Source organism: Tyto alba, unplaced genomic scaffold, assembly GCF_018691265.1.
Source record: "Tyto alba isolate M040663 unplaced genomic scaffold, T.alba_DEE_v4.0 Super-Scaffold_1, whole genome shotgun sequence".
NCBI lineage: Eukaryota > Metazoa > Chordata > Aves > Strigiformes > Tytonidae > Tyto > Tyto alba.
Genome location: NW_024881261.1, coordinates 15,967,541 through 15,995,495, shown reverse-complemented (window position 1 = coordinate 15,995,495; position 27,955 = coordinate 15,967,541). Strand labels below are relative to the sequence as shown.

At 61.2% G+C, this 27,955-nt stretch overlaps 1 protein-coding gene across 8 annotated transcripts in view; it reads left to right on the top strand.

The window, feature by feature from the left end:
* The first annotated feature begins 436 nt into the window (after nucleotides 1–436).
* KCNIP2 (potassium voltage-gated channel interacting protein 2) overlaps nucleotides 437–27,955 on the top strand; it is a 45,015-nt gene continuing 17,496 nt past the window's right edge. For 4 of the 8 annotated variants that reach the window (XM_042790813.1, XM_032994241.2, XM_042790788.1 and 1 more), the window contains exon 1: nucleotides 437–751. In XM_042790813.1, coding sequence (XP_042646747.1) covers nucleotides 679–751 — 73 coding nt within the window. In that variant the 5' untranslated portion in view covers nucleotides 437–678. Of the gene's footprint in view, nucleotides 752–3,472; nucleotides 3,578–21,004; nucleotides 21,709–25,218; nucleotides 25,898–27,955 lie in introns of those variants that run through there. The other 4 variants (XM_032994208.2, XM_032994259.2, XM_032994234.2 and 1 more) reach the window with 4 other exon arrangements.

The window sequence follows — 27,955 nt, the reverse complement described above, 5'->3', positions numbered from 1 at the left end:
GCTCCTGACAGATTTCCCATCCAGCTGCTCGGCGAGGTGGGGGTGCAGCAGCCACACTGGACTGGGCAGGACTGGGGTCCCCCTTCCTCCGTAACTCCTGGGGGGGTCTCAAGGTACAGCTCGGCATGGGCAACAACACGCAAGGCTTGGGGGGCCCTCGTGGGGTGTGGGGGTCTGCGCTCCTTCTCCATCCCCGTCTCCGTCATCCCTGCACGGTCCCTGACCCCCGGGGGCTCACCCACCTCGGTGCAGCCCTGAGCACCAACCTGCTCTGCCCTCCCCCCCGCCCCCGCCCCAGCCCCCGCTCCCGGCCGTGCCTCAGTTTCCCCGCGGCGGCGTGGCGGGGCTGGGCCGGCGGCTCCCGGGAGGAGGCGGGGAAGGACGGGAGGGAGGGGGCGGCCGTGCCCAGCCCCGGCGGCGGCGGCGGCGGCGGGGAACGGGGCGGCTGCGCGCTCCTGCCTGCCGTACCGAGCCGTACCGAGCCGTATCGAGCCGTACCGAGCCGCACCGAGCCGCACCGAGCCGAGCTCCCCGGCACCGCCGGCCCCTTCCTGCTGCCGCGGTGAGCGCCGCGGGCGGCGGGGCGGGGGGACGCGGCGGGCGCGGGCCCCCCCTGCCCGGCGGCGGAGCCCGCTCGCCCCGTCGCGGTTCCCCCCCGCCGCTCGGCGGGGCGGGAAGATGCGGAGCAAGGGCAGGAAGGAGAGCCTGTCCGACTCCCGCGACCTGGACGGCTCCTACGACCAGCTGACGGGTGAGTGCCGCCCGCCGGGGAAGGTGCAGCAGCCGCTCGGGACCACGGCGCGGGGGTGGCCCCGGGCACCCCGACCCGGCCCCGGGCACCCCGGGCACCCTGGCCCGCCCGCTTCCAGCCCCCGCTGAGCCCCGGCCCGCTGCCCGCCCCGCTTCGCCGCACGCCTTGCCCGGGGATGGATGGGGAGGGGGGGGGGGCTGGGGGCTGCGACCCCGGCGCTGGAGCAGAGGGACAGTCCCAGGCCCGGGGCGGGGAGGAGAGATGCTTCGCGGGGGGGGCTGGGGTGGGTGTAGGGTCGGTCGCAGCCGGGTGAAGGTTGCCCCGTGGCAGGTTTGCAGGGAAAAGGCCCCCGCCGCGGGGTGGGATGCTTGAATCGCTTTTGGCCACCCCCAAGCTCACCTTCCCTCAGTGCTGCTCCTAAGCCTCTCGGGACGCCAAGGTTTGGCGCTGGGCTCTCTCGTCCTTGCCTTGGGCCCCCCCGCTGCACCCTGGCGTGGCACGGCGGCACCCCGGCCGCAGGTTCCCCCCGGGAACGGAGAGGCTCGCCCCGCTCAGCAAACCCCAGCAGTGTCACAGAGCCTGCTGTCTTCTCCAGCCGTCACCCGGCGTCCCCTAGAGCACCTCCAGAGATGCACTGCCCCCCGGGATGGGGTGGCCGTGGGACAGAGAGGCCAAATGTGACTCATCTGTGACCCTCTTGCATCCCTCTCCATCCTTTGCCCCAGTAGGGCATCCCACATCCCACCGCAACATCCACCCACCCATCGCATCTCTTCCCCCACCGTCCGATAGCGAAGCAGCTGGGCTGGGGCTGGTGACACCCCTCCTTCCCCACGTGCTCTCCACAGATCAGGCCAAATCCCGTCCCCTTTCAGGGCTTCCCGTCACAGCAGCTGTGAAACGGGGCAGCAGTTCCCACCTGCCTCCCAGGACCCACGAGGGAGCCGAACCTGTCTGTAGCCAGTGGGGTTGGGTGCCCTCATGCCGCAGGCACTGGGGTGTGTGTGCAGGCGGCTCCCCTGAGTTCTGGCGATGCTTTTCCTGCCACGGTCTAGAGTGGTGGTGGTAGCAGGGCAGGACCCCTGGTCTGCTTTCCTGAGCAGCCCCACGCGTGGGAAATGCTGCTTGCTGCCTGCCCAAACGTGCTGCAGGGAAGATATTTTTGAGCTGTGTAGGAACTTGGAACCCACACACAACTTTTGGTTTCTCCGGTAACTTTAAAATGTCCATATGGATTTAAATCAAACTGAAGTTAAAAATAAATTCCAGTCTCTCCGAGGCTGAGACCTTTTATGCCTGGACATACCTCCGAGCCAGCTGTGCTCGGAGCAGGTTCCATCAGGAACCTGGGCAGAGGGGAGCTGTGCCGCCGTGCCAGCCCCTGCCGTGGGGAAGCCTCTGGGGAGTAAGGCTGGAAATATCTGCCCCATTTCCCAGTGTGGGAAATGGAGGCCTCAGGAGGGCACGTTACTCATTTGCCATCGCTGTCGGGTCACTGACCTGCCAGGGCAGAGCCGGTGGTAATGCCAGCTGCCCGGGGAGGGAGCTGGTCCTGACAGCATCAATTTCCCTGGCGTTGGCTGAACGCGCCAAAGCTGTCCCTCCCTGTGGAGGGAAAGTTGGTTTTCTCCCAGGAGTGTGGAAGTGGTGCAGCAGGAGGAGAGGGGATGCAGCCTTAGCCCTGGGGAAGCTTTAATAGCTCAAGCCCCTGCCTGCTAACCTGGCCTGGGCTCTCCCAGATCCTTGGGGATGCGTTGAGGAGTCAGGACCCCTGTGGGGCTGTAGCAAAGCCCCAGTGTGGGGCTGGCAGAGAGACTAATTTCTCCCTGCAGTTGGGGGGGTCCCTGCCAGCACACAGTGCTTGGTAGCTCAGCCCTGCTTGGAGACAAGCATGGGCAGTTTGGGGTGTTCCTGAAGCCTTGGGGACCACCCTCCACCAGGGTCTTGCCATACAAGAGCTGTTAACCCAGAGATGATTTGATGTCAGGCAACGCGACAGCCCCACGGCAGCTCCAGTGATCACTGATGTGCACAGGGACAGCAGTCAGTCCTGCTGCCTCCCCATCACTCCCTAAAAGCAGGGGTGGGGGTGAAGAGACCCCCATCTATGCATGCCCAGGGAAGAGGTAGGAATACCCCCTTCCAAAAAAACAAATTGGGGCTAAGGGGAAGCAGGACTCCCCAGCTGTGCCTAGGGTGGAACGCCCCCCCCACCTTCCCCAGCAGCACCCTGATTTTTAAATTTAAAGAGCTGCTGAAAATGAGGGTGCAGTGACAGCCCCCCCCTCCCCGCAGTATCTCCAGCGGTGCCTGGCCACCCCGGTCCGTGGGCTTGTGCAGGCTTGCGGCACGTGGGGATGTGTGTGAGAGCCGAGAGCGCCTGAGTGAATGAAAGCTGCCCTGCGTGTGAGCGGCGGGGAGGGCAGGCACCGGCTCCCGGTGCCGGGGTGGCGCGGGCCGGCTGCGCTGGGCGAGCTGGGACGGGCTCTGCCCACGCCTGGCCCCGGCGGGGTGGCGTGGGGCGAGGGCGGGCACCGGCCGTGCCCGGCTGCTGAGCCTGGGGCTGAGTGCCCGCCTGGGTGTTAAGGAGAGAAATGTTTAGGTTACGCCACTAGCAAATTAAACTAGTCCATTTCTGGGGTATTTAGATGACGTTAGCGAGAAATAAAAGCCATCCATAAATTACATTATTCCTCCAGCCCTCTAATGACATGAGCGATTAGTGTGCAAGCAGAGCGTGGAGCCGGTGTCTTGGGACTGCTCCGGACACGGCCCTCCGTGCGGGAGAAATGGGAGCCCAGTGCCGCTTTGCCCTGAGGAGCACAGGTACCATGTCCCCGGCCCCGAATCCCAGCAGCGCAGGAGGCGAGGGGGGTTCAGAGGTGGCTTTCCTTCCCGCCTGCTGCTCCGCAGGGGTGTGTGGGCAGCGGGGCTGCCCCAGCTCCAGTTGGGGGGGCAAGGGTGGGTGGCCCAGGGACCTATCTCACCCCATGGGACAAGCCCATCCCAGCCATGCTGTGCCTTGTGAGCCAGACGTGGGGTCAAGACTCAGGCTGATGCTGGGTGGGTCAAACCCCCTAGCTGCATTTTGGGAGGATGAAGGATTCACCTCTGGGGCTATTGGTCCCCCAAAAGGGGTTAGGAGGCTCACTTTTCACCCCTTCTTTTTCAACCCTGCTTTCTCCCTCCCATTGTCAGGTTGTGGGGTCTTGAGCAACCGCTTTGCTCCACCCCAAAGGCAGCCGCAGTGTTTGCAGTGGGTGAGCAATTGCTATAGAGACCATCTGCAGAGCTTTGGGATCCTCCTGAGGCACGGCTGATGGATGGGGACTCCCTAACTCTTAACACTTTTAGCAGCCCACCCGGTGAGATGAGAACCGTAGGTATCAGTGTAGCGGCAATGCAGCATCTGGCTGAGATCTCTCCTTCCTACCTGGAGGGAGGGTGTTTCGGAGGCACGTCTCCCGGTGGCAGTAATAAATGAGAGGCAGGGCTGAGCTGTCCCCCACAGACACACTGAAGGGAGGACGGGTCAGTGGGGTTGGCGGGAGGACAGCGGGAGCCTGGCTCCCAGCCGCGGGGTGAAGCCAAAGAGCTGTGCCCCAGCGATGCGTCTGCCGCAGGCGGGTACCAGGTGATGGGCAGATTTAGGGCTGTGCCAGGGGCTTGTTCTGCTGCCGGCAAACCCGGCGGCTCCATCGTGGCTGCTCGCAGCCTGTGATCAGCCAGGCAGGTGGAAAAGCTCTGTGAGCTTGCTGTAGCGTAGGACTTCCACCTTCAAGGGGGATAAGTTATTTCCCAAGGTGTGTCAGTGCTAGCCTGTCCCAAATAATAGTGTGTGTAGGGGAAGAGCTGGGATCCGCAGCTGGAGGATGTTGTGTCGGGGCCGGGTGGGGTGGGAGCGAGGGCAGGAGGGAGGCAGGGGCTGGCCGGGCGCCGGGCTGTGAGTGCGTGTGGCAGGTTGTGTGCCACGCTTGCGGCTGCCAGCTGGGGTGCATCCCAGCAAGGGGGACGGGGATGGGGACTGTGCCCAAGACCATGGCAGCACCTTGCCCATGCCCAGATCAAATCCCCTTTTCTCACCCAGTTGCTTCCTCAAGCAGCACAGGAACACCCCTGGGTGCACGGCCGCCTCGCTCTGCCCTGCCCACGCGGGGCTGGCAGGGCCGGCTGCCTGCATCCCTGTGGCCAGCAGCGTGTGCGGGTCGTCCCCTCCTCCTACAAGCAGCCCCCACGAGGGATGACACACGCGGATGTCTTTCCCCAGGGAAATGTGGCCCCTGGGAGCTGAGCGTGCTGCCCGTCCCCCTGCTCCCCCACTAACTTGCCACCTCTGCGCTGCCGCTGCTGCCCCACGCGTTCCCCCTCAGCTTGCCGCTTCTGCTCCCGCCGCCCACGGCCCAGTGGTGAGGCTGGGCTGGAAGCCGGGCTGACCCTTAAGCCAGGTCCCCAGGCTCCCCAGGAGGCCCTCAGTCAGGGTGGGATATGATGGGGAAAGGGCTCCCACTAGTGCACTGGGGCAGGGGGCTCCCGTGGGGTCCCCTCTGTGCCAGAGCGCCCTGCCCTCGATGGATGCTGCACCTTCCTGGGGTGATGGGAGCGTTGCCTGATTCTGCCTTGTCTCCATCTGCTGTCTCCCTCCCTCTGGCATCTGTATCCCTCTGCCTCTTCCCCCTTTGCTGTCCTGGCTTGCCTGCAGCCCTCCGATGTCGGTGAATCCCCTCTCACGGGGTGCTGTGGCCTCTCCTGACCGGAGGCTGAAATCCTGCCAGTGAGGATGTGGGATGCTGCTCTGAGCCCACGCTGGGGCAGAGCCGCATGCGGGGCAGGGGGCATGGGGGCGATGCTGCTGGGTACTGCTGCCTGTGGGCACCTTGGATTTTGCAGGTGGAAAGGCCAGAGCTGAGGGGTTGGCAGCTCCTGCTGCATCCCCGCAGGCAGAGGCAGGTCGGAGCCCACGGGGGATTGGTGACACGGGATTAATTGACAGGAAGTTCGTGGGTTTGGTCGGGGCGGTTGAACAGCTGATTTCTGCAGATGCCGATGCATAATTCATGGGCTGTCGCAACTTCGGCCAAGGTGGACAGCTCCTGTGCACAGGTGATGCACAGGCAGGGAGGGGCTTGCTCTTTCACCATCTCTGCGTCCAGGTGAAGAGAGGAGTTTTTCCCTGCGGCTGGATGTGTTGTAGCCAGAGAAAGTGTCTGGACCCGATGGTGCTGCTTTCCTGCTGTGTGCTGTGCTGGGACCAGTTGCCCCCAGAGTTTTGGGACATGGGACGGGAGTAGGTTTGGGAAGGTGAGCAGAGCTGGTCCCTGGAGCAGGCTCTGGCTTCCCCCCAGGACATACTGGATCCATAGGTACTGGCTGGATCTGGGCCTCGTGCCCTTGCCTTGCAGCCGGGCCATCCGGGGGTCGCGCCAGCCCTGAAGGACAGGAGAGACCCCAGTAGTGGAGCTGCTCTCCCCCTCCCTCGCTGGCTCTGCTCATTAGTGGTGTTTTCATTAGGAGAAGTGGTTTGGTTTTGTTTAAGCCAAATTGCTGTTCTTGGGAGATGATAAATCCATCTGCTGGCAAATCGCTCTCCTGCCGCCAGTATGGATCCCAGCCCTGGGCTTTAATCGTGCTGCAGATGAATGAGCCCCTAGTGAAATGAATCTCCCTGCTGTGCCCCACCAGGGCGGGGCTGAGCTGGGTGAGCTGCCTCCCTGATGCCACGGTGAGGGGCTCTGGTTTGGGGTGGGGGTTCAAAATCCTCTGCTAAAGGGTTGCGGAGCACTGGGGGTGGTTATTGCCAAGCAAGTGAACTGCTGGGGCTGGTTCAAGAAGCTTCCCTGAAAGCAAAGGGAGAGAGGAGCCCCTTTCCATGGGGCAGGGGCTGTGGGTGGGTGCAGGGGTCCTGTTCAACCCACAATCCATGCCAGGGTGCTGTGCCGGCAGCTGGGGCTGGGTGGGTGCTGTGCTGTGGGGGTGAGCAGCAGGACAGTGTGTGGGACAGGGCTGGGGATGGGATGAGATGGGATGGGATGCAGGGGATGGAGTGGCCCCGCTTTCAGTGATATCCCACCGAGCAGCTTTGCAGAGGGGATGTGGCAGCAGGGCTGTGCTGGGTGGGAGGCTCTTATCGGGGTCTTCCCAGCCCCAAGCTGCTGTAGCTCTGTCTACTTCTGGCTTTTAAGAAAATTTGTCTTCCTCTTCAAATGAAAATGGGTGGTGCAGCCCGCGCCGGGAGCGGTGTGAGAAATTAGCTTGTTCGGAAACGGAGCTTTGCGGAGGGGGGGGTGTGTTGGGAGCTAGGGGCAGGATGGCTGCCACATTCAACAGCAACTGCTGGGGATGGGGAGGGGAAAGGGGCTCTCGCCTTTGCCGCCTCCAAATTTGGGTCTTCTTGAACATTTCCTCTGCGGTCCAGACAGGACGAGTCACCAACGGCTGCTTGTGGGCAGGGGTGTTGTATACATGCATGTATACAAGAGTGCCCACACTGTGACGGCGTCGTGCCTCCCCTGCCTGTGGCTGATGGCAGCCCCCAGGGCTCAGCTCTAGCTCTAGGTGACTCCAGCCCCATTTTGGCAGGAGCCACGCGGCTTTTGAACTGGTCAGGTTGGGATCCCTCCTGTTCAGGCAGCTGGCACCCCTCCCACCCCCGGGACAGTGTTAACATCGCTGCTGGGGGCTCTAGGGTGCAGCAAGAGGGTCAGTGTCCCATCCACGCTGCTCCTGCTCATCCCACCTTGGCAGACGGGGGACCTGGGGATGTCGAGGTCTGGGGAACATACAAGCAGGTGCCCCAGCTCTGAGCATGGCTGCTGCTGTGCCCATCCGATTCCTGCGCCAGCTCCATCTGCAGTGAGTGTTCTGGGGGCTGTGCCCTGTGCAAGTCGCGGGCACTGCGCACCCCCGTGCACAGATGAGCCTGATCCATGCTCCACTTAGAGAGGTCTGGGCTGTACCTGGGACAAGCTGGCGGCTTTGTCCTGGATGGGAGGGAGCGGTGTGGGGTCTGGCTGACCCACAGAGACGTCTGACGAGGACTGTGCCACAGCAGCAGCTGTGCCCGTGGACGGGCAGGGGATGCTCAGAGCCCCAGGGACCGGTGCCAGGCTGGCAGAGGAGGCGGATGGCTTCACCTGCAGTCCCTTCCCCCAGGAGCAGGTCAGGGGCAGTGATGGAGTGATTAACTCTGCAGGTGGGCTGGTGGCACCAACCTGCTGCCCCAGTCCTGCTGTGCAAAGACGGAGGGAATGACTGGGCAGGACAGGACCTCCCTGGGCTGTCATCCCACTGTGAGCCACCTCCCATGGCAGTGATGTTCCTGTTGGGAAGGGGCTCGACAGCCTGTAGCAGAAGGAAGTTTCTTGGCAAGATGCTACTGTGAGATACTTGCAGGACCCTGTCACTGAGCCTCTGTGATGTGGAAAGTGGGACCCTGCTCCCAGCTCCAGGCACTGACCCCTGCAGCAGGGCTGAGATGCACTGGTTCCCTTACCTGCCCTCTTCCCATCAACAAACCCACGCATTTGGACACCAAAAAAGTGCTTTTTAGGAATGGAGCATTGGTGACATTCTGGCCAGGATCTGAGTCACAGGGAAGAGGGTTTCCAGGCTTTTTCCCTTGGCCTGGATGGGGAAGGTGCAGCCCTGCGGGTTGCAGGGAGACAGTGGCACTCACACATCCACAGATCACCCTCAGACCCAACAGGAGCTGTGGAAGAGCCACCCGGCTGCTCTCACCTGGTTACTGTGGCCCATCCAGCCGTGGCAGGGTGAAATGAGAGCCAGCCTGCTCACTAACAAGATTAGACAGGTGAGCCACTGCTCCTGGCCCATTTGGTTAATTGCTTCTTCCTAGATTTAATTTTTAAAAATTGTATTGCTTACAGAAAGCCCCTGACTTGGTTTAAAGGCAACAATCCACCTGGCCCTCTGTCACTTCAAGGGTCCCCCCGGGGCCACTTGGCAGTGGGTTGCTGAAGTCCCCAGTGTGTCTCCAGGTGTCTTTAGTGTCCCCGGGAGGTGTCTGGCTGTGCTGGCTCGATCTTGACGGCTCTTGATTTACTCCAGGAGGAAATATGGATGAATTTTTAATGTTGTGATTTAGCAAAGCCTCCCAGAGGTGAGGGAGAAGGGAGAGGGTCAGATGCTGGGCTCTATGCTGCAGCCCGTGTGATGGGTCCCCTTTGCTCCCCACTCCTGCCCTGAGGACCATGGCGGGCAGCTGCCCACCCTGCCCATCCTGCTGTGCTCCTAGGGGTACACTGCAGTTGGGGGGGGTCTAGTGGTAGGGCACAGCACCCTCAGCCTCTGGTTGCACCTGCACGGGGTCTCGGCTCCCCGTCTGACCCCGGAGTAGGGAGGGACGGCCGCTGGTGCCAGGTTTTGGGGTTGCAGCACAAGGTTGGCAAATGGGTGCGGGGTTCAGGCAGCGCAGTGCTGTAATACGCTGTGGTTATGACTGATCCTGGCACCCCTCGGGGACACCTCAGCCCTCTCCTGGATGGTGGGATCTGCCCTTACGTACCTTTTTCTTTCCCCCTGACTCTCCTTCCAGAAGTCGCGTCTTCTGAGCCCAGCCCCTGCCCTGTGCTGCTGGTGCTGACCCAAACGAATTTCCCCCAGCGCCCGCCCTCCCCGCTCACCTCCCCTCTGCCGTGCGAAGTGAGTCACTCCCAGGCACTGGGAATCATTCATGTCATTTCCCCCTTTGCCGCAAAGTCATTAATGCGAGTGGAATAATTTGTTGCATAGCGGAGAGGATCAGCGGGAGCACTGCTCTGGCAGGTGATGCCTGGCCCTGGCTCCCTGCAGCCCTGGGAGAGGGCAGCTTGGTGGGATCACCAACTGGGAGCATCCCGGGTCTTGCTTGAGTTGTGATCCCACAGCCACACCGTGCAGGCAGCGATGTCGTTGGCTCCCTGAGGCATTTTCCCCAAAAACATCAAGTCCCGCCTAGACCCCGGCTGGGTGGGATGGACTTGTTTGTTGTGGCCTCTGGGTCCGCTCACCCTCACGCAGCTTCTCCGAAAGGAGCCCATCTCAACATCCCCGCAGTGACACTGGCAAGAAGCACTGATCAGGGGGTGTGTTGTGGCACCCTGCGTCCCTGCCTTGTCCCTGCCATGTGCTGCTCCGGCTCCTCTGAGCTCCCCAAGCCGTGGGGTTGCAAGTGCATCCCACCAGCAGACAAATCCCTCCCGGCTTCTTGCTTCACAGCTGGGGACCCCGGGGTGCCTCGGCAGGGGTGCAGGCTGTGTGGGACCCTGCTCGGCTTGGGGCCCTGCAGCCCCAAAGGGCAGCTCTGGAACCGCTCACAGCGAGGTCCCAGCTGGCTGTTGCAGCTGGCGATAGCAAATCCATGCATGGGGTGCAAACTCAAACGCGGCTGGGGCTCTGTCCTGGGGACCTCAAAGAATCCCAAATCAGGGGCTGGCTGGAGGGGGGAACTTGCTGCCCTTACCCACCCCAGCTCAGGAGTGTGGGTGCTGGGAGCCCTTGCTCGCTGTGGTTGTGGCAGACCTGGTCTCTCCCCTGCATGGCGAGGGGGGAGAAGGGCAGGGAAGAGCGCTTTAGGCATTAAAAGGCATCATGGAGGCTGCCCCCTGTCCAGGGTTAATTTTGTTCCATCCCATGTTCGGCCAGGCATTAATTTAAAGATGCTGCAATGGGAGAGGGGGGGAGCCTAAGAGGATTGGGCTGAGAGCAGAAGGATTTAGTGAAGGGAAGGGATGTGGCTGGGGGCTGTGCAGGGAACAGGGGCATCTGACAGCACAGGATAGGTGGGAAGAGGAGGGGGTCATGCACCCCTTCAGACCAAGCCACCCTGATGTGTCCCAGCCATGACTGTGGTGGTACCCAGTGGCTCCCACCGAAACCTTGAAGGGGACACGGGGAAGAAGCTCTCCCCGTCCCCAGGGAGAGCGTCGCTGTTGGGTGGGGAGGGGGCCGTGGGCTGCTTGCTCGCAGCGTGGCCATGCCCCATGTCCCACCCCTGCCCCTTGCTGTGCGTGGGAAACGGGGCGGGCACTTCAAACCCAAGCCTGGAGGAACCCAGCGGGTGGGCATCGTGCCCTGCTCCATGGGGGGCAGGCAGAGCACCTCTGGGGTGCCGCGTCCCAGCAGGGATTTTGTCCCCTTGTCCCAGCTGGGCAGCGAGTCCCCTTGATGCAGAGGGCTGCCCCAGAGGAGGAGGAAGGAGATGATATTTAATATTTCAAAGAAACTCACTGAAGACCTGCTGCTCCCCAGGGCTGATCAAGACCCAGCATCCCCGGGAAGGGGTCAGGATCGGGGCCACCCCAGACCTGTGTAAGCTGGAGGGCGAGGTTCTTGGGACCAAATCCATCGGGCAAAGGAGCCTTTCCCCCTTCTGTTGCCTGCAGACCCGAGGGTCCCACCTCTGCCCTGGGCCACAGCTCCGGGGCAGGGATGTGGGTCCCGAGAGGCTGCAGTGGCTCCCCAGGCCCTCACCACCCCACCTCCCTCAGCGCTGTTTGTTTTTTCAGCCCGCCCTGCTGTAATTACAACCCGCTGTCACTCTCCAGATAATAGTCTTTCCTTTTATCACTGCTTAATTAAATAACTGTGGGGAAGTGAGGGGCTGGTAACCCCTTGTTTGCCAGCACAAACAACCTGCTGGTGCTGGAGAGGTCTCTTGAGGCTGGCAGAGGAGCTGGACGGGGAGGGCTGTGCCCTGGCTCAGGGGACACGGTTGAATGTGAGGTACCTGTGTGCCCTGAGAGGGATAAAGTGCTGATTTTGCTGTTCATGGGCACAGAATCCCTGGCACAGACGTTTCCAGGCCATCCCTGAGGATGTGACCGCTGTCGCTCTGTCTGTAATTCTCCCCTCAGCTCCGAGCTGTGCCTGCTGCCAGGCTGGGAGGCGGGTGTGGGCCAGCCACCCCTGCCCGCAATTAGTTGGTGCTAATGAATGACCCTGGCAACTGCTGCTGGATCAGTGAGCTCCAGCTGAGTATCTGCCAGGTGCTCCCCCCTCCCTGGGCCAGACTGGTAGGTCCTGCTCCCTGCTCAGCACAGCATCCTCAGTTGTGCTGTTGGTCCTCAGCGCAGTCGTGGTCCCCTCTGCTCTCTCTCCATCCCTTCCCTCATCCCTCCACTGTGTTTCCATCTTTGTGCCTTCCCCAGGAGGCTGGTGCCTGTTTGGCCACCGGCAGTGGTGCACCTCCAGCTGCTGCCCCCATGGCTTGTTCCCCTGGGTGCCCCTCTCTGCCCACCCCAACCACCTCACAAGGTGCTGGAGCACTGGGAACGGTATCTGTTACTGTGTCCCCAGGAGCAGGATGTGCCCCTGTTTAAAAACACATGGGCGGGGGTGTTTTTAACCCCCGGCACTGCCTGTCCTACTGTGATGGATTGCGGAAAGGTCTGATCTGACGGGATTTCCATCTTCCTGAGACAAAGCGCTGCACTGAGCTGCAGCAGGGCAGCCCAGCCTGGGTAGGGATTGATGCACAGCCCCAAACTGTTGCCAAGCCCTGAGGTTTGTGTTTGTCTGCAGCGAGAAACCAGGTCTCTTTGCAGATGCAACCTCCTCCCTCGCAGTGCTGAGTCCACCCACCCTGTACCCACCCTTGGTTGTGCAAGCTACGCTTAGTGTTGGTCTTGTGGAAGGTGGGGGCAGGTCTTTGCATTGGGGATGAGATGTACAACACATGTGGTTGGGGTAGACTGGAAAAAGTCCCACATTTGGAGACTGGTCTCCTGGAGCTGTGGGCAGCTCTGGGTGTCGGAGGCCTGGCTTAGAAACTGGGGGTTGAGAGGTTTTGGGGGCACTCTGGGGCTTCGTGGCAGGATGCTGTGGGGAGAGGAGCTCCCGTCCTGTGTAGGGGTTGTATGCAGGCAGGGGACTGTGGGGTGACCTGCAGTCTTGGGGTGCCTCTCCTCCTGTTGTGCTGCCTGTTCTCCTGCCTGCCCTGGATTTGCAGCTCAAGAGTCGCTTTGCACAGATCAAAGCCTGGGGGCATCTCTCATCTTGGTTTACCTGGGTCCTGCCTGCCCCCGTGCATCTGGGATTTGGAGGTAATCCTTGCACATGGGATGCTGCTGGCTAATTATAGCAGAGCCTCTCACTTTGTGGGAACCACAGCGAATTGTCCCTCAAGTCCAGGCAGCGATGGTACAAATCTGCTGCTAATTAGACTTGAAAGTTCTTTCATGAGCTCAGGCACAGGATGGATATTTGATTATTAACATATTTATTTCTGAGCCTCTCATCAGGTCTTGCACTGGGAGGCTGTACTCTCCACACAAGTAATTGCCGGGCATGTTTATTCCTATCAAGAGTGCTTGGGGGCTCCAGGGGAAGAGGGGGGGTTGTTCAACTCTGTGTGCTCATTTTTGGGGGTGTCTCACCAAGATGTGTGGAAAAGACACCTTGCTGATGCTGGGAAGGTCCTGAGTGGGAGCACAGTCTCCAGGATTTGCTCTGTGCCTGCTGCCAGCCCCTCCCCCGGATGGGATGCTCCTGACCCTTTCACCCAGGTGGGAACCCAGGGATGTTTTTTCCCACCTGCTTCTGGGCCCGTTGGCTCCAGGCACTGTGTAGGCAGCGTGGGGGTGAGGATGACCCAGTGGTGTGGAGCTGGTGCTGAGCACCACAGCCCAACACGAAGCTGCCTGCCATGGCACCCCAAGGGAGAGCATTCCTCCCTCCGGCAGAGGCAGACAAACTGCAATGGAAACGCTGCCTCTGAAACAACCAAAAATAGCTTTCCTGTCCCCAAAATGTCAGTTTAAAAAGGCAGTCTCTAGGGGCTCCCTCGGGCTGGCAGTGGGCTGAGCGGGTACCCTGAAGATGCTGGGTGGGTGGCTCTGCTGCCCTGTGGGGCAGGGGGCTGGAGACCTGAGCCCTCACTCAGGATATGAGTGGGGAAAGGATCAGCACTGGTGTGTGGGGCTGTCAGCCCAGCCGTGGGGCTGCACAACGTCTTGGGTTGAGGCTGGAGAAAGGTGCGGGTGGGCTGTGGTCTGCCAGAGAAGCAGCACTGATCTCACATGTCTCCCCTGTCCTAAGCTCTCAGGTCCCCCCAGCCAGGTTGTCACCCAGCCGGGGGTTTCATGCCAGTGCTGGGGGCTGTTGGCATGGGGACAGGCGAGGAGCTGTGGGTCAGGACCTCAGCCCCATCTCCAGCACCACTTTGCTCTCCCTCCCTGCCTTGTAGCTGCGAGGGTGCGAGCCGGGGACCGGGGAGCAGGCACCTCGTTGCAGCATCGGAGTTATTAATAGCAGCAAAGACTCTCAGTGCCTTCAAGCCAAGTCCATTTTGGGGGAGATTCTTGCCATTTGAAGTGTGCTTTCCCTCCCTGGGATCCCTCGGGTGCCTTATCTCCCTTCCCCAGCTGTGCAGCCAGCATGTGCCAGAGCTGTGGTGCTAATAGCCTGCGCCGCTCAGCCTGACAGCATCAGGCTGGGTGATCGGGGTGCCCCACTGCCTGCCCCACAGGCAGCCCCATGCTGCCTGCACATGTGGGAGCCGAGGTTGCACCCGAGCCCGTCCCCACTGCGCTTCCTCCCGTCACCGTGCTGAGCCAGAGCTGTTGGCGGCCGAGCGAGCGCTGATTGCAAGGAAATTAGCCTAGTGCCATCTCCCATTTATTGGAGCCCAACCTGTGCATGATTGCACAGGGCTTGTTAATTTGTCACCATCAGCGTGGCTTGGCGCAGGGTGGTGAGTGTGGCGAAGCTGGAGCGATGCTGAGGGCCGTGTCCTCCCCTGGAGCTGGTTTGGGAGCAAGGCTGACATTGCTCGTGGCCTGGATGAGATTTTTTCTAGCCTCATAGTTCAGGAAACCCTGGTGAGGCTTGGAGTGGGAGCTGGGACAGGCCTGGGGATGCAGGGTGGTGTGCTGGGGATGGAAACCTCATCTGGTCCCCATGGGGTGCCATGGGCATGGAGCAAGGTGGGCATCTGAGGGGCAAAAAGATGCCAGCTCAGGATAAGGAGATGCTGTGGCTGTGTTGTGCCCCAGCGTGGGCCCTGTACCCCAGACAGCAGTGTCTTGGCTTGTGAAGGAGGTGCTCTTTGGAGGTCCCAGGGGCTGTGCTGCCCCATTGCCTGATATATCCTGGGTGCCCCCAGCGCTGCTGTGCTTTGCAAGACTCAACAAGCTCAGAAATGGCCCCGGATGCTCCAGACAGGCTGTGGTGTCCGTCCTTACCGCTGCCATCAAGATGTGTCAGTCCCATAACCAGGTCTGGGCTCAGCTCTCGGATCTTTTCCCTTCCTTGTGCCTCGGTTTCCCTGCAGATGCTCGTGCTGGTCTTTGCCCCTCCTTTGTAGGGCATGGAGGGTCTCGGGGCGCACCCCAGAAGCCTGGGGTGGGGGCAATGGAGCCCTTCCCCCCCTCCTTGACGTTTCCTCCCGGCTGCTGCTACCCTGTGGTGGGGGCAATGAATTATTTATGCCGCGGCAGTCAAGGGGGTGTGTGTGTTTGTGGGGGTGTGTGTGTTTGTGGGGGTGTGTGTGTTTGTGGGGGTGTGTGTGTTTGTGGCCGCCTGCATGATGCCAATGAGTCCAACGTGCCACCAAGCACAGAGAGCTTTTCTGTGTAAATCCCTGAAATATTTAGCAGAACTGACTCAAAAAATGCAGCTTGGGAGGAGTTAGGGCCTCAGCGTAGCCTGGAGGACTGGGGCCGTCATGGGGAGTGATGGGGATGATGGGCGCCGGTGTGGTCCCTGGGGAGACTCTGGCCTGGTCTTTGCCCCACACCCACCACCCAAGCTGCTGGTGAAGCTCGTGTCTGTCTGTCTGATCACCCATCTATGGGGTCTTTCTGCTCATCTCTGCTGTGAGACCGTGGGGGTGCTCCCATCCTTTCCTTTCATTGCAGGGGGGCTTTGGAGCTAAATGCTGGCCGGGGCATGTCCCAGTCCCCAGCCCGGTGCCCCCAGAGCCAGGCTGCTGCCCTGCCACCCTCTGCGTGCCGGCCGCTGGCAGGTCAGTGCTGTGGGACCAGTGCACAGCTCTGGGCTGGGTTCTTTCCCTGGTAGTGCCTTCCCGGGCAGGCAGATCACACCACATGCATTTTTTAACAAGACCCATCGGTTGGGAACGAGTCAAGCTGTCGCCGCAGGTTTGTGATCAAAGTCAGACATGCCCTGGCAGCCCAGGGGGAGGATGGCCCTGCATGCCACCCCTCTCCATCACACGGCTGATTTACAGGGTATTTTTATCCCAGCAGAGCTGGTTGGGGATCTGGCAGCATCACAGGCAGCAGGTGTGTCACCCCTGCATCCCTGGGGGTACCAGGATGGCCACTGCCCTCCTGCCTGGCATGGCACAGCCATTCCCGAACTGAGCATCTAAGGATGGGCGCAACCACAATTCAGAGCTGGTGCTGCCACTGGGCTTCATGCACAGCCCTACACCCCAAAATTGTACATTCTGCTGGGAGTCAGAGCGAGCTGGGTTTGCTGGCAGCCAGGGTGAGGTAGGAGAGGCTTTGGGCTTGTTCTGGGATGTGTTTTGGGCCAGGTTTGCAAAGGAGCAAGAGGAGATAAGGGATGCAGGGAGCTGTAGTAGATTCTGTCTGGGGAAGTACGTGGAACCAGCTGCCTGTGCCGCAGTGGGGTTGCCCCACAAGGCAATCTGGGCTACTGGCAGCTCTCCCTTGGCCTTCACAAGCTCGGCCTTTCATGGATACTCTCTGTGCATCTTGGCAAGGTATGAGCCCTGGGCTGTGCGGCCGAAGGCAGCGTGAGCTCATGGTTAGATCACACCACTCCAGGTGACCCGCCCCACTCTGAGCCTTTCTCCCACCTCCTTGCTCTGTTTGCCCCGTCCCCATTGCTTCCCTGGCCAGGGAGGCAGGCAGGGTGGGGTGGCAGGCCCCTGCAGCTTGGTTGTGGTGTGTTTCCCTCTGCAAGCAGAGCCCTCAGGCTGCACTTCTCAGTGACAGCACATCCCATGTCAGAGCTGCTGCAAATCCTGCCTGCTAATAGCTATGCAAATTACCTCATTAGCTGCCTTATTTATTTTCTCTGGCATCACGTTTTCAGCACCTCCCTGAGTCCTGGAGGCTGTGGGTCCCCAGGGCTGGGAGGAGGCAGGAGCAGCAGCCAGAGCCACACGCAGGGCTGTGTTGAGCCTTCCTCTGAGGATGGCAGCCCTGTTAGCTCCCGTGGATCCACTCGCCCCAACAGGATGTGTCTGGGACCAGGGACTCACATGGCTCCTGCAGTCCCTGCTGTTGGGATGTCCTCCTCCTCGTCCCTGGGTGTGCTCTGAGGTGAGTCTTGCTGATCCCTCCCTCCAGCTAGGAGCTGGCCCGTCCCCCGCAAGCAGCCGTGGGTCTGGCATTGCTGGGATGTGTGTGGCCTCCATCCCCCCAAAAAGGTGATTGCTGGATTTAGGTACAGAGAGAACAGAGTGTCTGCCCAGTCCCTGGGGACCTGAGTGGTGGCTGGAGGCTTGGCACAGGGCTGCAGGGTGCCCTGCATCCTTCCCACCCCGAGTTCCATTCCTCGTTAATGGAAATGTTCCTCCTTCCCACCCTGATCATTCTTCCTCCTTGAGGGAGAAGTTGGCAGATGCTGTCGAAGGGGTCTGCTCTCTGCCAACCCCAGGACGACTTTGGAGAGCCCCCACATGCCCTGGTCGGAGTGGTGCTGGGCAGGATCCCTGCTCTGGTCCTGTCCCTGGGGTGTGTGGCCTGACCTGAAGCACTCTGAAGCCTGAGCACCAGCCCAGCATGGTGCCCCTTGGGGATATCCGTGTCCCAGCGTGTCCCTGCCCGTGCTGGGCATGCATGCAAGCGTGTGTCTGTCTGCAAGGATGACTGTCTCCTGGTTGCATTTTCCAGGGGTGCTCACGTGCCCACAGCACCCGTGGCAGTGGTTCGGGCTTTGCACAGGCACCAGGGGACCCACATACAAGTGCCAGCCCTGAAGACCTTGATCCAGCCACCCCATGGGCTTGTCTGTGCCACGCTGAGCTGCCTGCAAGCATTGTGTCTGCTCCGCCCGTTCTGTTTATCTTTTATTTTTTCCCTTCTCTTTGTGGCTGTGCTAATGAATATGTAATGGCCAGGAACCAGCGTGAATTCCCCCAGCTGCTGCCTGTCCCCAGCGCTCCCAAGGCAGGTACCAGCCCAGATGTCGGTGGCTTAGGAAGGGTGTGTTTGCCAAGAAGCCACCTCAGAAGAGGACCTGGGCAGGGAAGGAAGCCATGGCTCTTGTGTGGGCAGCTGTGTCGTGTCCCCTTCCCTGGCAGTGCTGTCACTCTCCCTTCAGCTTGTAAGGGACTGCCAACGGATCGTGGTGGCTGCGTGTCCGTGCAGGGGTGGCCTTCACGGTTCCCGCGCATCCTTGCCCAGGTGTGCACGGCCTTGCCCAGGTGGGCACACTTGCCCGCGCACTCTGACATGACTGCACGTGTCCCCTCCTGTCCCTCGTGTGCCACCAGCCACCACAGCCGCCTGAATGAGCCATGTCCCCGGCTCACCTCCCCGTGGCCCTGCCGCCGCTGCTGTGCTGTACGGGGGCTCCGCTTAGCGTCAGGCAGCAGCAACGGCACCGTGGCACGGCGCAGGCTGTGGGGTCAGACTGTGGCACCACACAGGCCGTGACACCACAGAGGCATCACACGGGCTGTACTGGCTGTCCTGGACTCCCGTGCATCCAAACCGGAGGTGTCCCAACACAGCCCGCAGGCAGGCAGCGGGGACTGGGGGCAGGGAAATGCGGGACGATGCTGCTCTCCAATCTCCCTGAATTTCCCATTTATACCCTACAGCAGGGAGCTGGGCTGGTCCCCAGTGCAGGCTTGGCACTGGGAGGTGTGGGGCATCTGCTCCCCCTGCCAGATCCAGAGAATGTGGCGGGAGTAGAGCTGGAAACAGAGGCTGGAGCTGTGGTCTTCCTCATTCCCATTGCTGTGGCTCTAGCAATGCCATGTCCCCTTTTGGGGCCCAGCAGATGCTCTGGGGATGCAGGCTGGCTCAAAATATCCCTTTGGGAGATGACGCCCTTTGCCCTGAGAGTCACTGTGAGGACTGGGGTTCCCCTGGGGCTGGGGGACCACTGGCCTCCTTGGGGCGGGAGCAGGTTTGGGAGAACCACAGGCTGGATGGTGGGGTGGGAGGTTGGCAGGGTGCGCCTTGCAGTGGCACCCGCGGTGGCTGTGACCTAGGTGACATCTTCAGCAAGAAAGGCTGTGTAAGGGTGGGCTCAACAGCACTGCTTCGTGGCTTGCTTTTAATTTCTACTGGATCCCTGCTTGTTTTGCCAGGGAGGAGGTGGGTCGGTGACTGAGTGGCTTTGCTGCCCTTCTGCAAGGGCAAGACAGACGGTCCCTGGTGCCAGCCTGGGGACTGTGTGCTTGGAGGGAGCCCTGGGATGGCAGCAAGCCAGCTCACATCTCTGTGCGATGCACTGTCCTTGCAAAATACCCGCTGTGGGTTGCTGGGTGCAGGGTGCAGGGGGAGAGGACGGTCCCCTGGCTCAGCCCACGTGGTCCCCATGAGCTTCTGTCTTGGTGTCAGTGCACAAGGGCCTTTCTGGAGAGCCAAGGGCCAGCCCGGAGGGGTGATGCTCCTTTGGAAATCACTATCCGGTTCTGGACTGGTCGTAGCACCCAGGGGTGCTGGTGGGCAGCTAAGCCTGGAGGTGGAGTGGGTGACATTGGTGCTGGGCTTTTCTCTCCCGCCAGGTCCCTGCAGGCTGGTGTAGGGTCATCTACACATAAAAAAACCCATGAGCTCCCCTGTCCCACACGGCCATCACATCCAGGGTGCACAGGGTGTCACTTGCAGCTCCCACCTGCCCAGGATGTGCTGGGATGGAGCAGCTTTGCTGGCCAGGTGAGATCTGGCTCCCAAGGAACTGGATGGTGGTTTTGGGACCGATCTGCAAACTTTGTTTGCTGTCACGTCCTGTGGGCTCTGGCACCCTCCTGTGGCTGTTCTGCCACCTCTCCTGCATCCCACGGGCTTTTGGGCTGGGTTGTGCTGGCTGGTCCCCGTGGTGATGCTGTGGAGCTCTCTCTCTCGCCCAGCATGGGGGGAGCTCTGTATTTGGAATATTTGGCCTTGTATCACACAGCTCACTGAATCATTCCAAGAAACTGTCCCAGTGTGTTCGTGTTGTGGGTTTGAGCTGGGAGCAGGGCTCCTGGGTACTGTAGATAAGGACAAGGGTCCTAAACCCCTGACCTGTCCCCGGAAGGGAGGGCTTGGTTTGGAGGGGATGGCTCTTCTTTTGGGGAGAAGGGTGTGAGATTACCCCATACCAACCCCTGGGAGGGCTCCTGCCCCTTCTCTTGGGGCTGCTTGTTGAGGCATTGGTAGGGACTGGACAGTTTGACTGTTCTTGGCTGGATCGCACCTGCAGCCCCTTCCCCGTCCCTGAAGGAACAGAAACTATAATTTCCATCAGGTCCCTTTTTGTTTGCTTCCTCCCCCATTAATAAGAGATGAAGCTTATGAGATAATAGAGCCTGGATGGATGCAGAACTGAGAGATCCTGCTGGTGTGGGGTGTGGATGAGATGTGGAGAGGGAACCGCAGCTGGGAAAATAGGACCTGGGGAAGGATGTCATCTTGAATCTGCACAGAGCATCTCAGGCTGGCTTGGGGAGCAGGGAAATCCCACCACTGCCACGTGCCAGACTCTTCTGTCTCTGACATACTGTGCAAGCTAGCAACTTGCTGACAGGCTGAGCTTTGGAGCGAACAGCTCTCAGCTGGAGTGGTCTGAGAGTTTGACTCCTTTTCCTCCCATCTTGCACCGATCCTTGTCTCCTCCCCTGTGTGGAGCCAGTGGGAGCAGGACGCTCGCAGTGCCGGAGGGCTGATGCCCAGGGATGTAGGATGCTCGCTGTGCTGGAGGGATGACGATTGGGAATGCAGGATGCTGACAGTGCCTGAGGGCTTATGCCCAGGGATGCAGGATGTTTGTTGTGACGGAGAGCTGATGCTCAGGGATGACAGGATGCTCACAGTGCCTGAGGGTAGGATGCTTGGGGATGCAGGACGTTTGAAGTACTGGAGCGCTGTTGGCACAGGGATGCAGGACACTCGCAGCACTGGCTGGCCGGAGCAGATGATTGATGCTCAGGGATGCAGGATGCTCACAGCGCTTGAGAGTGGGAGTGGAGGGCTGATGCCCTAGGATGCAGGATGGTCTCAACGCTGGCTCCCATCCGGAAGGATCATCCTTCCTCTTGGAGAGAGGCGGCCCTGGGATACAGCAGTGCCTCATTGGTCAGCGGGACCTGTGGAGTCTGCGGGTTGCCATACCAACCCGCCTCTGGTTCCCGGCCAGCCAGGGCGTGAAGTGCCGGGTCGAGCTGGAGGCAAGGGGCGGACCAGGAGCCAGGGGCAACTCGGGACTCTGCCAGCCGGGGAGGCATCCATCTGCCTCTCTGGGAGAACTGGCTGGCACCGCTGGGCTCTCCGGCCCAGAGCATCCCCCTGCTGCTACTCCCCACCTCTCCCTGCAACTTCGCTGTACGGAGGGGACCAGCGGGCTGGCACAGCACAGGAGGGGCTCACCCAGGCACCCCGCTCCCTCTCCGAGCTTGTGGTCAGCTTTTGAAGCCCTGGGAGGGGCATTGCCGCTGACCCCCCCCCCGGGCCCCTCCGGATTGCAGCCAGCCTGCACAGGAGCATCCCAGCACAAAACTTCCCGGCTGGCTGCCTGCTGCCTGGGAGCGGGGCTTGGCGGCTGCCGTGCTGCCCCTGCCCTCCCCGCTGGGCTGGACCTGCTGCCGATGCCCACAGGCTCTCTCCAGGCAAGGAAGGCTCTGTCCTCCCCCGGGCATTGGCTGCTGCTCGGAGGAGCTGGGGGGCTGTTTGCTGGCTGGGAGGGGGTGCGACTGGGTCCCTCTCCAGCGCTGTGAGCTGGAGCCATGAGCCACTGCCAGCAGCGCTGCAAGAGGCAGCTGGGCCGGGTGATCCGCTTCTTCTACCAGTTTGTCACCGGGACCCTCTCCCAAGGTAGGTGCTGCTCTGCGTGGCGAGTAGGCTCTGTTCTGTGGCAGGGGGTCTCTGTCTGGTGGGCTCTGTGGGGTTATTTGGGGAGAGGGGGAATGCTGCTTAGGTGCTGAGTGGTGCTGAGTGATTCAGCCCCAGACAGAGGGGTTGTGCTGGGCTCCGTGTGGGACAAAGCTGAAGATGCTTATGGGAGGCAACGAGAGCCCCTGAAGGTCCCCTGTGGACTTGGGGTGATGGGGATGTTTTATTTGGGGAGGGGATTGGTGCAGAGCAGAGTGTGAAAAAACTGCTATGCAAATAAATCACAGCTGGTCCAACCCTTCCCTGCCGTATCAGGCATCCACCTTCTCCGGGGCCGGAGCTGCACCCTCCCTCCATCTGGCTGAAGAAGCCCTGGCTGTGCCCATGGGCTGGGGCAGGGACACACCCTGGTGCCTGCATCTACCCGTGCTTGTATCCTGGGATGCCGCCTGGTCCTGGGGACAGAGTTGTGTGTTGTGTGCTCCTGGTTCACTGTCACAGCTGTGGCGGGACCCGTGTCCCCCTGCCAGCCCTTGCACAGCCCAGCCAGCTGGCCAGGACCCCTTCTTCTGAGTGCAAGCCCATAGCTACCTCCTGACCCCCAATGGGCACATCTTGGGGAGGTCGTCATGTGCATGTGTGCACTGGGACCTTCGGTGTCCAGCTCCTACCCCCATCCCCTTGCCCCCATGCTGGGGCCAGGTTGTCCTCCCCATGGCCTGGCCCTGCTGGGGACCCCTGGGCTGCCCCACTGGGCCACAACATTGATGGGGAGGGACACGCTGTGCTGGGAGTGTTGGGAAGGCCTTGTTGGGCCAACGTGGCAGCGTCACGCCTTGGAGCGGGGCTGGGACTTGCACCGCCTTCGCCAGGACCCAGCCTGCCTGGAAAAACCCTCCCTCTTCAGCCAGGGGAGCCCCAGGGTCTCCCCAGCCTGTGCCCATCCCTGGGGCTAGGGGATGGTGGGGGCATCATGAGAATGCTCTTGGCTAAGCACTGGGGGCCGGGACATGGGAGCAGTATCCACCCTGTGAGCTGTGCCCAGCTGCTGTGCCACCTCCCTGCCCCAGGAAACCCTCCTCGCGGGCATTTCCCATCACTTCGCAGCCCCGTGGGCCCTTCAGGGCTCCAGGCCAACCTACAACGTGGCGATGGGGGAAGAGGTGCCAGGCTAAGCACGGGTCTGGCTGAGCAGCATGCCAGGCTCTGGAGGCTGGTGCCCGCAGGCAGCGCCGGGTCTGTCCCCGCTAGTTGGCTCCATCGGGCACCAGCCAACTAGCCCAGAGTGGCTAGGATGAGTCAGCTGAGTCCGTCCCCGGGTGCAAGGGGCAGAGCTGCATGTGACAGAGTGGAGCAGGAAGGGGACCTCGGGGCACTCCCATCCCCACCACTTGCAAGGATGTGCTGTAGCTCCTCATCCTGGTGTCCTGTGCTTTCCAGCTGGGGACTATGGGGCTGGCTCTGTAATGGGTGTCCCAGCGGGACTGGGTCTCTGGGCTGGCCATATGCAGTGCCGAGTGGCCCCACGGACTTGGCTCCATCCTGTCCCCACAGCCCTGCTGGGGTATGCAGGGTGGCCGTGCTGCATGGAGCTGGGATGGATGCGGAGAACAGGGCTGGCAGTGGGGCACTGGCTACCACCGCTCACTCTCTTTGTGTCCTTCCGAGCTGTGGGAGAAGCCATAGTGGGGTGAAACCCAGAGCCGGGCAGATCCGTGCCCCCTAAGGCTCAGAGCTTGGGGCTGGGAGTGGGATGCGGGGCTTGCAGAGCCTTCTCCCCTCTGCAGCACACCCTTCTCCCCAGTCGCTGCTCTGGTCCATGTGGCACATGGGTCACGCGGATGCTGTCCCCCCTCCAGCCTCTGTCCTCCCACAACAGCCCCTTTTGGCAGGCAACGAGTCCCTCTGCCCTCCCTGCCGAGGCAAAGGAGGTCCCACAGGGCTCACCACAGGGGTGCTTGGCCAGGTGGACCCCGGGGTGGGGTGCCCTCCTGGCTGGGTGCCCTGGGGAGCTAGCCAAGGACGGGTCGCCGAAGGGGGGAAAGAGAAATGACTCAATCAATTAACCAGATTAAAACTGTGACTTCACCTCCCCAAAATAGCATTTCGCCAATATTTTAATGTGCTTATTAATAATCTGCTCGCGCTCTGATTAGCAGCGAGGTAATAAGGGATCAGCTGTAACCTAAATTTAACTCTCCCTAATGGATGATGGCCCCGAGAACCAAAAAAAAAGAGAGGCTCCTATCCATCAGGCTGGCCCCCCCTGTGGGGTCAGCAGTGCCCAAGAGACCTGGGCAGCTGCTGCCCACCTGTGCCCAGGGACCATCACCTCTCCTGTGGTCCAGCTGGTCTCATGGTACATTTTGGGAGGGTAGAACCCTAGCACCCTGAAGCACCGGGCTAGGAGCACCCTAGGGACAGCCACAGCAGTGGCTCCCAAGCAGGGCAGAGCCTGGCCGTGGTCAAGGTGCGTGGTCCTCTCCCAAAGACACAGGTCCCTTGACAATGGGTGACTGCCCCACTGCTTCCCCATCTGCTCCTGTCCCACAGCAGGAGACAGTCCCCCGTGCCCAGCTGCTGGCCGTGCTGCCAGGATGGGGACAGGGACCAGACACTTGGCTACCCGACAGCTCTGGGTGTTGCCCTGTGCGTGCCCACGGCATGCTGTGCACACAGAATTGCTTTCCAGGCAAGGAACCCTGCTCCTGGGCACTTCTATTTATATGTGGTGGGTGGCTGGCGCATTGGTTAATTTTAACTGGGTGTCAGGGAGAGCCGGGGCGGGGGTGGCCGGGAGGGGGACGCTTCACATCTGCTATGATCACAGCCCAAAGTGGGATAGGTGGCGTGGACTCGATGACAGCTTGGGCTGCCCATCCTGGCACAGCTCTGCCTGGGGCAGTGTTACAGGGTCTGTGTGCCTCCCCAGCGCCAAGCTATGGGTGCGTGGCAGTGCCACTTTGCCGTCCTGTCCTGTGTCCCCTGTGGATGCTCAGAGTCTTGGAGGAGAGAGGAAGGAAGGCAGGGAAAGACCCAGCCACCTGGGTTCTGCGCACTGAGAGGCTCCTTGCCCCATGCCTGGGTGGCCACGTCCCCTGGCTGCAGCTGCAGAGGTGGGGATGGGACATCTTGTATGCAGGGAGGTGTCAGGGTGAAACACTTGGGTCCAGCATATTCCCCAGCCACGTGTCTCATGGGGTGGCCAGTGGGGCCAAGCACGGTCCGGGGACCAGAGGTGTCTCAGACATGGGTGCAGCTCATCCTGCAGGGTTTGGGGTCTGTGAGTGAGTGTGCCCAAACCCACAGTGGCACTACCCAAGTGTACCCAGCAGCGCAGCGCAGGAACCAGGCTGGTTGGCTCTGACTCCAACCTGAGAAAATCAGATGCTGATCCTGGGCATCCCTGGGGAGGTGCTGTGCTGGGGCACAGAGGACAAGATCACAGTGCCTCTCTGCCAGACCCAGCTCTCTGGGCTGCCAGGGCTGCAGAGACACCTTCCTTCAAGGCCCAGTGTCTGGAGCAAGGACGGGCACAGGCATCTCAGCGGAGATCCTGGTGTTTGCCAATCCTGGGCTGCAGCATCGTTCCCTGGGGAACCCATTTCCAGGACTCCCAGCTCCTCCTGCAGGGTGGCAGTGAGGAGCTGAGCCCTGAGAGTCCTGGGGTCATCAGTGAACTCAGAGCAGCCTTTGGGCTGCAGCAATGTCTTGCTGGCCATGTGGCACGGAGACCGCCACATGTGTAGTGAGACCCATCTGTTTTCTGCCCCCTGCTTCCTTCTCCTGGCTGATAGTGCCACTCTCCCCCCGGGCCGGGAGGGTTATTTTTAACTGTTTGCCATGTGCTGCCTGAGCACAATTAAGGTAATTGGTTTGGGAGCCTGGCTCTCACACAACGCTCCCAATTACCTGCCTGCTTGCCCGCGCAGCCCCCCGCCTCCCTGCCCGCGGTGGCCGGCTCCTCTGGCGGGGGGACTGCCGGGACGGGGCTGCCCCAGATAGCGCGGCGGGGCTGGGCGGGGGGCGCGAGCGGGCACAGGGGATGGAGCCATGGAGAGGACATCCCTGCACAACGACAGCCTGCTCTATGCCTCCCTGATTGCCATCCTCCTCCTCATCTCCTATTGGTTCACCACCCGCTGCTTCAAAATCATCAGCGGCATCGAAGGTACGGGGTTGGGGACGCGAGGGGATGGGGTGGCACTGGCCTGTCCTGTCCCCATCCACAGGACAGGCAGCGAGCCGAGCCGGGAGAGTGATTGGGGACCCCCCTCTCTGCCTCTTTGGGGCACCTTAATCTCCTCCTCGGTCACTTTATTTGTTCCTCCTGGCTCTGGTCCTGCTGCGCTGTGTGTGAGAGCAGCCGGTGGCAGCCCTGGCCGAGCTGCGGTGGTGCCCAGGGCTGCTCCGGGGGCATCCGGCACCGCCGTGCTGCCGGTGTCCAGGTACCGCTGCTCCTCCCTGCGAGATGGGGATGCAGACGGGCTCCCCAGTGCCTCCCACTCTGTGGGGCGGTGTCTGGTGCCAATGCTGGGGCCTCAACCTGCATTTTGGGGCTCTCGGTCCCTTTGGGTATGACCTACATCTTTGCTCCTCTGCTGGTGTGTTGAGGAGCTCTGGGATGTGGCGGGGGTCCCGGTTTCCCTGGCGAAGGGTCTCTCTAAGCCCTGCGGCAGTGGGATGTGTGTGTCCGGGACTTTGCAGGGTAAGACCCTGCCAAGGCAAGGAGCAGGGCAGAAGGGGTGGCACTGGTGCTGTGTGTCTGGGGACGTGCTGGGCTTCTCCTGCCTGGGGCATGCATTTCTCCATCCATCTGCGTGACCTCTCACTGCACAGCTCAGCCAGGGCCTCATGAGTCTTCCCAAGGCATGGCCAAATGCTGGCTGGCTGCAGGGGTGAGGAGCCCTTGGATGGGGAGCGAAGCTGTGTCTCACTTCTGTTAGGGTATGTACGCTTTGGATGGCCCTTTGAGTATCCCTTTCAGGCGGCTGCAGGTCTGGCTCCATGGGCAAATCCCCACGGGTGGTCCCACGTGTCTCCTCCATCCTCGGGGCATCTCCAGATGGAGGAGCACCCCTGGGAACCTGGGTGAGTCGAGGGGGTCATCTCCTAAAACACCCCCAGCCCATCTGGAGCTGCCCTCAGTGGGAGGGGATGTGCTCTGAGTGAGCAACCATGGTGAGTCTGGGGGTGCTGGGAGCTGGGACAGTGTTTGGCACTGGGACATGGGACTGGTGCCAGGTGCCTGTGCCGGTCCTGGTGGGATCCTGCGTCATGCCAGCAGCAAACAGCGGAGGGATTTTATTAACAGCCTCAGCGTGGAAACGAGTAATCCTGACATGGCGGCCGGCGTGTGATTTATTGCTGCTCAGCTGGGGAGGCCAGCTGGCACAGGACGGGCACGAGGGCAGGCGGGGAAGCTGTCGCTCCATGGCTGACCTGCCGCTGCGCCTGTCAGCCCAGCATCCCACGATGCCAGCAGAGACACACGAGGGCCCTATGACAGTCTGCTCGTGTGGGCTGAGCAGGTTTGCTTGGCAGAGGAGCTGCCCCAAACCCTCTTTGCTGGTATAAGTCTTGGCTCAGTCTGGAAGGGCTCCTCTACCTCTGTTTCTGGCCAAAATTAGGTTGCATAAATAGCCCCGTGGTGTGCAAGACAGGCATTGGGTCTGTGAGCAGCTGGAGGCTCAGTGAGAGGATGGTTTGCAACCGGGACTCAGCAAGAAAAATGGCTTTAAATATGCAGTTGGTGTCAGTGAGAAACTTCCTCTGCGAGTGCAACAGGCCTGCACTGCCCCGTCCCCGAAGGGACTGGCTGGAGGTGGGGGCAAAGCCAGAAGCCAGCTGGGTGAAATCCAGGCAGAGTGCCTGGAAACACCTCTTTCCAAGAAAAGGAAGTGTCAGGTCTGAAAACTTCCAGCCTGAAGGATGTTTCCCCAGGGAGGACTTTCATCTCTCTCCCCAAGCCGCCTCTGATGCATCTCTGGCATCTTTTGCTGGTGTCAGAGCCTTGGGAGCACGCTCCAGGCTGGCAGGAGACGCCAAGCCTGGTGGCACGGAGCCGCTAGATAGCCCAGCCGTGCCTGGGACTGAGCCACCGGGCCTCTCCGGCCCCTGCCAGGGGACAAACCTGCAGCCTCCTGGGCTGGGAATGGGGCCCTGGGGGGCAGTTCTGGGCCTGGGGGGGTTGGTGTTGGGTAGTCCTGCTGAAAGCTCTTGCCAGCAT